Source organism: Crocuta crocuta, unplaced genomic scaffold (assembly GCF_008692635.1).
Source record: "Crocuta crocuta isolate KB4526 unplaced genomic scaffold, BGI_CrCroc_1.0 scaffold291, whole genome shotgun sequence".
NCBI lineage: Eukaryota > Metazoa > Chordata > Mammalia > Carnivora > Hyaenidae > Crocuta > Crocuta crocuta.
In genome coordinates this window covers 2,581,366-2,591,570 of record NW_027527977.1, presented here as the reverse complement: position 1 = coordinate 2,591,570, position 10,205 = coordinate 2,581,366, and the positions used below count along the sequence as shown (strand labels likewise).

The following is a 10,205-nucleotide window of genomic DNA, read 5'->3' as shown; positions in this document are numbered from 1 at the left end:
GTTTGCCTGGGTTGGGGCTTATTCAACTTTGCTATGGAATTCATTTTTATCTCCTTAAACCATGATCTCCCATTTTCCTTTTGGTATAACACTGCCTCCTGCCTTTGTTTTTCATGGTGGCAGATAGGTAGGGAACCTCTGCTTTTTTAAGTGTGTGTTGAGATCTAAGTAACTCCATATCTGCACTTGGGATTTTCCTCACACCGGGTCCTCCATCTTGAGTTGCTTGCTGACGATCGTTGGTCTCTAGTTTCTCAAGCAGATTCCGGAACAGCTCGCCCAGGTGGCAATCTGGTGGAGTCGTTCTCTGTGGCGGGATCCCCTCCAGTCTACAATGTAAGCTTCTGGTTGGCGGGGTGCCCCCAGGAGCTCCCACTCATCACTGCCAGGTAGGGAGAGGTCTTTGCTCACTTGTCTCTTCTTAGGATTGTTAGTGGGGCTTTGGGGACACAGGTGGGATTTTTATCAGGAAGAGCTACCTGATTTGTTGCTTAAAGCCATGGTTCTCAGTGTTAGGAAAGCAGCAGCAGACTCTCCTGGAGTCTTGTTACAACACAACTTGCTTGGCCTTAACCACTTCATCTCTAACTGTAGGTTTGAGGCAGGGACTGATCATTTGCATTTCTAATGAGCTCCCAGGCAATGCTGATTCTACTGGTCTGGGAACTACACTTTGAGAACTAATTTCTAGTGAATTTGTTTTAAAGTAGTTGTATTTTTATGCTGTCTGGAGGTTCCCATTACCACTGTTTTCTGTTCACTCCATTCATTTCCCATATATTAACCTTATCGGAATCGTTTAAGGAGAAATGAAATACTCTTAAGGAATAAAAATAGCTGTTTCTAAGCACTTACCACCAGATGGCACTAGGGGCCCATAAGTGTTGCTTCTTTTTTTTTTTTTAAAAGCCTTTTTAATATAGTTTGGGAATTTATTTATTTATTTTTTTACAAATAGTTTATTGTCAAATTAGTTTCCACATAACACTCAGTGCTCATCCCCATAAGTGTAAGTGTTGCTTCTTAATACTCAACAGAGTCTAGCCACAGCTTATAAAAAGTAACTAAGGATCAGTCTCCTCCAAACTCCTGGAACACATATATGCTCTAATTCCTTCTTTTAATTTTTCACTTAAACCCTAACAGGTTGGAAGAATGGAGACACTCTGCCTTTAAACATTTTCTTTCCATATTTTTTCTAACATGTTCCAAACCAAGTTCTACTCATTCCATGCTTGGGATGGTGTATAAAAGACAGGGGCAGAGAGCTTGAATCTGTGGTCTGTTTTCCTTGACTTCACCTTCCAGGGCCTTCCGGGTAGGAAAGATAATGAAAAGCATCAATAGAATCAAGGAGTGACAGAGCTCAGGTGGTGGAGGGTGGGCAGGGAGCCATATTAGCCAAGTTGCAGTCCTGTGCTCCAAGTGCCAAAGCTTTAATTCAGAAATTCTAGAGGCTAATTTAGGTTACTGTGACCAGGTCCACAATAGAATGGTCCTGGTGACCTGACTTCCTGAGATTTCCTCAAGTCCCCTAACTACTTCTGGAGGCCTCCCGCCTCAGCAAGATAGGACCCCCTTGGACTGGCCTCTGCTAGCTTTGTCCCCCAACACAGGCACCGTCATTCTATTTCTTTATAGTCATGTACATCAACATGTAGTTCTCAAATGATATTGATAAAATCGTGTGTTTATTGCTGAAAAGTTAGAAAATGCGGAAAAGACTTAGAAAAAGACAAAATCACTCATAATCCCTCTACTAACATGGTGGATCCATATTTTTTTTAAGTTTATTTATTTATTTTGAGAGAGAGTGAGAGAGAGAGAGTGAAGAGGGGCAGAGAGAAAGGGGGAGAGAGGATCCCAGGCAGGCTCCATGTTGTTAGCCCAGAGCCCGACGTGGGGCTCAAACACACAAAACCGTGAGGCTGTGACCTGAGCCGAAACCAAGAGTGAGACACTCAACTGACTGAACCATCCAGGTGCCCCTGGATCTGTCTTTTAAATCCCTTTTTCCTAAGCAGTTTTTGTATACATAACATGCACATGTATTTGCTTTTTATTTTTTTAAGTGTATTTATTTATTTTGAGAGAGTGCCATAGTGGCACTTCTGGATGGTTACTGTGCTTAATGCTTCGATTTTGACATGCTGCAGCTCCGTGCCCACTGAAGGTGAAGAAGAAGGGTCCAGGCTGGTCCAGGTGACAACGCAGAGAATACAGAGGGCAAGCCCACCTTTAGGAGGATATTTCCACATCCAACTTCCTACCACAGTGATTCCTGGTAAAGGGGCAACTGGAGTGCATCAATTTCTCATTTCCATTTTTAGGGGCATTCCCAGGCAAATAACATCCTGAGTGATTGTCAGGAAGAGCGACAGTCTTAAAACTGTTTTGTTGATTTTCCAGCATTTGAAAGTGGCCTTAAAATTAAAGATCTGGGCAATAACAGTACCGTATTATTGTTAATATGATCTCAACTTGTAGGTATAGAAACTCAGCAGATTAGCTCACTGGGGTTGTCCTAACAAATCACTGCACACTTGGTAGGTTAAAACAATAGAAATGTATTCTCTCACATTTCTGGAGGCCAGAGATCCAAAGTCAGGTTGTCAGCAGTGTCACATTCCCTCTGAAGGTTCTGGGGGAGGATCTGTTTCTTACCTTTTCCAGCTTCTGCTGGCTGCCTGCATTCCATTTCTAGGTCACTCCAGCTCCTGCTGCCATGGTCAGTGTCTCTTCCTCTTCTGTCTCAAAGCCTCCTCTGTCTCTCATAATGATATGTATGACTGCATTTAGAGCCCACCTGGATACCCCAGGATAAACTCCTCAAGATCCTTAACCACATCTTTTGCAACATACTATGCTCTCTTTTCCCTTATTAGGATATATTCATAGGTTTCAGGGATTAGGGCCTCGATATGTTTCTGAAGACCACCATTGAGCCCGGTATACTTGCCTAGAGGTCATACAAAAAGTTGATGGCAGGGTCTGCATATGAACTGGGTATTTATCAGATCCGTCCCATTTTCTCTCGCGTTTCTAGGCCAAGATCCACAGTAGCCATGGTCCTTCTGACTTAAACTCCATGGTGACACCATGTGCTATTGAGAATTTTAGTGGTCATAACCATGTAGAAAGTTGTGACTAGCATATAACTTTTTCTAAATCTTGAAGAATAAACACATTTCACAAAGAACAAGGAATAGAAGTGAATGCCATTTCTTTGGTAAAACCACAGGAGAATTGGAAAGGAGGCTCAGGAGAGTTCAAGGGTAGCTGTATAAAAATTGGCCTGTGATCCAAACGTCTTTTGTTCTCCCAAGAAGAAAGATGCTAGGCTTGCAAGAATCTTCTTGGGTGGCAGGAATAGGGTTTTTACTCTAAGAGGGCCACTTAGAAAAAGTTGAAGGCCATGGGCTGTTGGAGTCTGATAAATGGGTAAGGGCCAACAGTGTCCTGTATCCATGAAGTCCATCCCTGGGTCTTGCTTCCCTTCTCATGAACTGCAGCCTGTCTGCAGATACTTTGTCTGCCACCATGTTCTATTGTGATGCTCTTCACTTGACTGCAAAACAGTCCAGGAAAGTGAGCCTTAACTTGGCCTTTGGAAATGGCAATGGCCTCAAATTAGGTAAATGTAGAACAACCTTTATTATTGTTGTTGTTTATTTTTGAGAGGACAGTGAGTGGGGGAGGGGCAGAAAGAGACGGGAACAGAGGATCTGAAGTGGGCTGTACTCTGACAGCAGTGAGTCTGATATGGGGCTTGAACCCATGAGCTAGGAGATCATGACCTGAGCTGAAGTCAGATGCTCAACAGACTGAGCCACCCAGCTGCTCCTAGAACAACCTTTTTTTTTTTTTTTAAAGAAGGAGGATTTTGTTTGTACTTTAGAAATATAGTGGTATTTTATTAATACTCCAAGGCAGTGTGGAATTCAAGAGGAAGGCTCTTAAGTAGTTGGAAGGCATTCTGAAGTGTAATCCTGTCTCATTTGGTTGCCAAGCTTCTGAATCTCGTTGGGTCTCATTCTCTCCATCTCTAAAGTTAGGCATTAGGATACCCAAATGACCTACCCCACAGGGCTGTTGGGAGTAGCTAATGAAATGGAAACTTTTGGTAAAGCAAGAACTGGGGTTCAAACACAAGCAGGGCTTAAGCACAGAGTGCCGTTATTTCTCTGTGGGGATGTGGAACGGGGAAGCAGGTGGTTGAGCTTAAAAGAATTCTAATAGAGAAACCAAAGTTAAATGCCAACATTCCTCAGCTGGGTTGGCTAAGTTTTTATGGGTGTCAGCTGCTGTGTGCCTCCCCCCACACTCCCTGTGAAAAGTGGCCAGCTTTTCTCTGTTCACAGGGCCAGCTAAATTTTTCCAAGGAAAACCCGCTATTTAATTAGGCTTTCAGGCATTACCAGGCTGTCTGGAGTGTATATTTTGAGTTAACAGTTGAGATAGTTTTTTCTGATGTGACTACGCTCTCTGGTTGCTGTGAGATGGGATCCTGATTAAAGGTATCACAATATAAAAAGTGGACATCTATTTGTGTTTGCCTTAGGAAACAAATGGTTTAACTGGGCTGGGGTTTCTCTTGAAGGCATAGTTTGAATTTGAGCGTCTCCATATTTAGTGGGCATCTTGACATTTATTCTCTGTAATTTTAATGATGAAACCTTTTGTGGTAGAGTAATTAGTATCATGTTTTTTTTTAATATCAAAATCTTGTCCCACAGATGTTCCTGTGAGTATTTCAGCTAGTCACCTGCTCAAGCTCTTACAGAACAATGCCGACAACTTTGCATCTAGGTACCTCAATGTCAGTGACTTCACTGTAATGGAGGATCTGAATTCTTGCTATGAACGTGTGTGGACCCTCTCCTGGTCCATCCAGGTTGGAGATTTCCCCAATTTCATCAGGGTATGTATGGTATCCCTTTTGGTGGTGTGGATTTGATGTCCTGAAGCAATTTTGAAAAAAAAAAAAAAAAAAAAAAATCCGAATTATATTAACTGTCACAAATTATTAATTTTGTTGTAATATTCAAGTAAAGGGGTTCAATGATCTTTGGAAAGTTTTCAAGACATGTTTTGTATCTCATGTCCCTGAAAATGCAATTTAAACCCAACATCTCCTTCCCTAACTCAATGTAGGTAGTTGTTGGTCAGTGTCCACCATATAATAATTCTACATCTGTTATTGGATAATTTAAGCAGATGTGATTGACTTAGATTATCGTGGAGGCAGATGGCACAGCAGAAGGAAGTTTAGAAAAGGATTTGCTGTCTCTGGATAATGACAAAACCAGATGCACTTGCATATTTAGGGTTTTAAAAAATAATCTAATGATCATCTAGCATTTGGTTATTATAAAATGAAACCCAAGCTGAAATTTTATCCCTGTTCTATGGTATTGTAGGTCATTGGGTGTTCAAACAAAAACTGGAGTGGAGATGGAGGAATGATGAGAGTCCTCTTAAAGTACTTATTTCCTTCCCTTTTATTTTAATATTTTGGTTCGCAAACATAATATAGAGAAGCGTCTAGAAACAAAATATCTCAAGACAGGAGATTGTTTTTTGTGCCTTTTTTGACAACTCTGCTTGCAAACAGATATTCCTCTTATCTACTGGCACTTTCATGAGCTGTTACTTACTGTTATGTTTCTAGGCTTCAACCCTTGTCACCCCATCTTCACCTTCTAGCTATCTGGTTATCTTAAATAAAATGTGAAAAAAAACCCTTTTATCATCAGATTTAGACTTCCATTAGATTAGACTTATGTTCCATCACAGAATTCACTAGAAATGTAACCATCTCAGGTCTTTGGTGAGAATCTAACTGGAGTGAACCCTGAGGCAACCATGCGTGTGGTCTATGATGGTGGAGTTTTTCTTGGACCCATATTTGGAGACATGTTGGTTACTGCCAACCAGCACACTCAGGTGAGAGTGGATGGGCCACCCAAAGAATAAGTAGCAGTTTCAAGTGTCTCAGCCCCTTCCTGGTTTGTGTTGTGGACCAGTTTCAACCCATAGTTGAAACCCATAGTTTTCCAACCCATAAAGCAGATGATTATGGCTGTCATCTTCCTATTTCCATAGGGTATGAAAAACACTCCAACAATATAAGTTCTTTGTAAACACAGCATCCTATTATTACACTTATGGATGCTGTTACTGTACAAAAAAATGGAGAGCCTTTATGGCTACATAGGATTTATACTGCCACACAGTGGGACTGGAAAGTAAATGAGCTAAGTCCGTGTCTTTTCTCTTTAAAATGTCTTTTGGGGCAGCAGGTGGCTCAGTCAGTTAAGTGTCCAACTCTTAATTTTGTCTCAGGTCATGATCTCATGTTGGTGTCAGGCTCTGTGCTGACAGGGTGGAGCCTGCTTGCGAGTCTCTCTCTCTCCCTCTCTCTCCACCCCTCCCCTGCTCATGCTCTCTTTCAAAATAAATAATAAACCTTTAAAAAATGTCTTTTTGTCTTATCTGCTCATATTCTTGTTATAGATCATTTGCTTTGGAGAAAACTGTAAAATAAGGAAAACTATAAGGAATAATGTAACCAGTACCTGCGTATCCAAACCAAAGATTAATAATTGCCAACATTTTGATAGATTGTTTTGTGTGTGTTTATGAATAAAATAAAATAGAGGTAAAATGAAAATATTCTTTTTTTTAATGTTTCTTTTTGAGAGGCGGGGGATGCGCAGAGAGAGAGGGGCACAGAGGATCCAAAATGCGCTCTGTGCTTACAGCAGAGAGCCTGATGCCAGGCTTGAACTCACAAACCATGAGATCATGACCTGACCCAAAGTGGGATGCTTGACTGAGCCACCCAGCCACCCCAAATTGAAATGTTCTTTATCCTATGCCTTCATGCCATCCCAATATCCCTTCTCTACAGTATTATATAGTCTGTGCTTTTTCTTTAAGTTTGTTTATTTTGAGAGAGAGAGAAAGAGAATGTGTGCACAAGTGGGGGAGAGGCAGAGAGAAAGGGAGAGAGAGGACCCCAAACAGGCTCCATGCTGTCAGTGTAGATCTCAATGTGGGGCTTGATACCAGGAACTGTGAAACCATGACCTGAGTCAAAATCGAGAGTCTGACACTCAGCTGATTGAACCACCTAGGTGCTCCTATGGTGTGTGCTTTTAACCCATATTTTATATGTAGAGCATCCAACAAGTCCCATCTTTTTCACTTTCCTCCTCTCCAAGTATTGTAGAGTTCTACCAGATTAACATTAGTAACAATGAGACGAAAAGTCATGTACTCTCTTACTGGGGACCTACCACTCCAAGACAGAAGACCAAACCAAATGTTCAAGTACACTCTATTCTTCAGTTGCATATCCATGTAGTATGGTGGAAGGGAGGTGCCTACTTTGTTGGCATGTTTCAGCAAAGAAAGGACTTTTCAGAAGTATCCAGTTGAATATAATCTGGAGTGATAAAAAGATCTTTGTGCAGTTTGAATTTTATTGAACTTACTACAGGGAGGAAATTTACTCAAGATTAAGCATACCTAACTATAGAAATGTTGGGTTTCAGCATACCTACCATAATTTTAAGAAAATCTAACATGTTTGAATCATTCATTAGGGTTTGTTACTGGGAAATAGAAGGGAAGAAATGAGTTGTTAAACATACTAATTTGGACAAATTTCACAAATGCTTTATGAATATTCTCAAGCACATGAAATGCATATATTTGCCTTTAATTATTTTGCCTTTTTTCAGGTGGTTGTGCGAGTGAATGACATACCAGCCCATTGTTCAGGTTCCTGTTCTTTCCAGTACCTTGAAGGGTCAACTCCCCAGGTCCACTCTGCCTGGTATTCCTTTGGTATGACTTGTGACTCAGCATTGAGATGGTCATGAACTTCAGACTCAGAGTGACTTGTTAGAGGCCATGTACTTGGTGATGGGTGGACAAAGTGTGCATCAGTTCATGGGGTGGATGTTGAGCGATGCAGTAGAAAGTATATTTTTTTGATCAATATAAATGATACGGTCATCATTTAAAATGGACTCAGGTAGTGTTTTGGTGATCTAAAATGTTTTATTCTTTTTGTCCCTTGTTTTGAAATGTTGTTTATGTTGATTTTTTTTTCATTAAAAAAATGACCAGCGATCGCTTATTATTAGAGAATATTTCAAAAGGAGACTGTATACTGTAATAATAAATACAGATCCCCAGTATTTGAGTCAGCATTCAACTCCTTGAATTTTGGGAAAGGAAGGTGAGAGGGAATGAACATTTGATTTTAGAGAGTGTTTTCTTGAATGGAGTTCTGTCACTGAGCGATGAATGACATTTTTTTCTTCTTTAAGATGGTGACATCGATCCCTTGGTTTATATTTTTGGAACTAGCTTCTCTGATGACCCTCAGGCCTTGGAGGTTACAGTGAACAAAACGAATTGTAGAGTTATTTTCTCAAACCAAACTAATGTGGTCTGTCAGACACACCAGCTACCTGTTGGAATGCATCAGATATCCATGTTGATGAGACCTTCTGGTCGTGCCATAAATGCTAGTGGTGAAGACCTCTTCCTAAATGTGGAACCAAGACTGAATGCTGTGGAACCTTCTAGAGGTGCAGAAATTGGTAAGCTGGGGAGCACCCCACATTGCATCTGACTCCCTGAAGCTAGCATTCTTGCCCATATGCAGGAATCTAGTCCTGTTGTGTGATAAATTCCATATCCACTATGATTCACAGCTTTTTATTTTCTGCCATCAGCATTTTTTTTCTAACAAGCAACAGACTTTGAGAACTTAAATGAAGTCACTTGCCACATAAAGGATCATAGTTGGCTGATGATGTCAGGCATAACTGGAGCAGTCACTGAATCACTGGGACAGTTTGGTCTAGTGAAAACAATACTTGTTCAGAAGGTAGGACCTGTGCCTGGGTTTTTGTCCTGTGAAAGTCAGATGTGTGGCCTTAGGAGTTTTAGTTACTTCTATGGGACTTAGTTTCCTAATAACGATGATAGGCACAATATCCAATTGATAGGATAGTCACACTCCCTAAATGCTTAGAGCTGCCCCAAAGATAGAATTACTATCATTTTTTAGATGAGATAATGGTGGTTCTAAGAAGAGTGACTTGCTCAAGGCTTTCTAGTAGAAAGAGGTAGAGATAAATGCAAACTGGGATGTTCAGATGTTCAGTATCCTGCTTCTTTAGTGCCACACTCTCTTAGCTATGTAGTGAGCCTAATGATGCCTAATTTACAAGCCTCCTACTTTTGTGTGAGATTAAAATGAGCCAATAGGTGGGAAAGAATCTTTAAAAGTAAAAAAAAAAACAAAAAACAAAAAACAAAAAACAAATATAAAGCACAGGCCTTATGTACACAAATATTTGTAGACTGATGTACAGTTGGATACTTGGTCAGCATGCAAAGCCAGCTACCATTTGAGCAGTGGGATATACAGAGGGCAGTGGGTCTTACCAGCATTGGCCCCAAGGATTGTACATTAGTGTCACGGAAACCAAGGATCCCTCCAGGCCTTCTGAGGGACACAACCAGTTAAAAAAAATTTTTTTTTTAATGTTTTATTTATTTCTAGGAGAGAGACAGCATGAGTAGGGGAGGGTCAGAGAGAGAGGGAGTGACAGACTCTGAAACAGGCTCCAGGCTCTGAGCTGGCAGTCAGCACAGAGCCCGACGCGGGGCTCGAACCCACGAACCGTGAGATCATGACCTAAGCGAAAGTCGGACGCTTAACCAACTAAGCCACCCAGGTGCCCCAGGACACAACCAGTTATAACAACCCATCCAGATCACAAGAATCTCAGGAATGCTCATGCTGATTATGTATTAATATAAGATTTTTAGAACATGAAACTACTTTCCATAACGTCTTGGATTTTTGTCATAGTTTATTCTCTTGGTCAAAGAACTGTGGCTTAAAACATCTTTTTTTTCTTTTTTTTTAAAGCATCACTTCCTGGCCACAGACTCCTTGCTCAAAGGAACAGCTCACTGCTGACTTTACTTTGCCTAGTACAGTGAATTATGAGGCCCACCCTACCTCATCTTTGCACAAAAACAGAGTATGCTGCTCTTATTTCTTAGTGGTTTCGGGAAGGAATCAGATGATATGTGCTGCTCAGGGTCAAAGATCTTACTCTCTGTGAACCCAATAATTACTGGTTTGAATTTAGGGCCTAAAATAGTTTTCT

The 10,205-nt window shown here is 40.9% G+C and overlaps 1 protein-coding gene across 1 annotated transcript in view; it reads left to right on the top strand.

The window, feature by feature from the left end:
- The window catches only part of PKHD1 (PKHD1 ciliary IPT domain containing fibrocystin/polyductin), a 487,578-nt gene that overhangs the window by 46,361 nt on the left and 431,012 nt on the right, over positions 1 to 10,205 (top strand). The window contains exons 22-26 of the mRNA XM_077752866.1: positions 2,157 to 2,284; positions 4,737 to 4,921; positions 5,824 to 5,946; positions 7,749 to 7,854; positions 8,343 to 8,618. Of these exons, the coding sequence (XP_077608992.1) occupies positions 2,157 to 2,284; positions 4,737 to 4,921; positions 5,824 to 5,946; positions 7,749 to 7,854; positions 8,343 to 8,618 (818 nt within the window). The remainder of the gene's footprint in view (positions 1 to 2,156; positions 2,285 to 4,736; positions 4,922 to 5,823; positions 5,947 to 7,748; positions 7,855 to 8,342; positions 8,619 to 10,205) is intronic.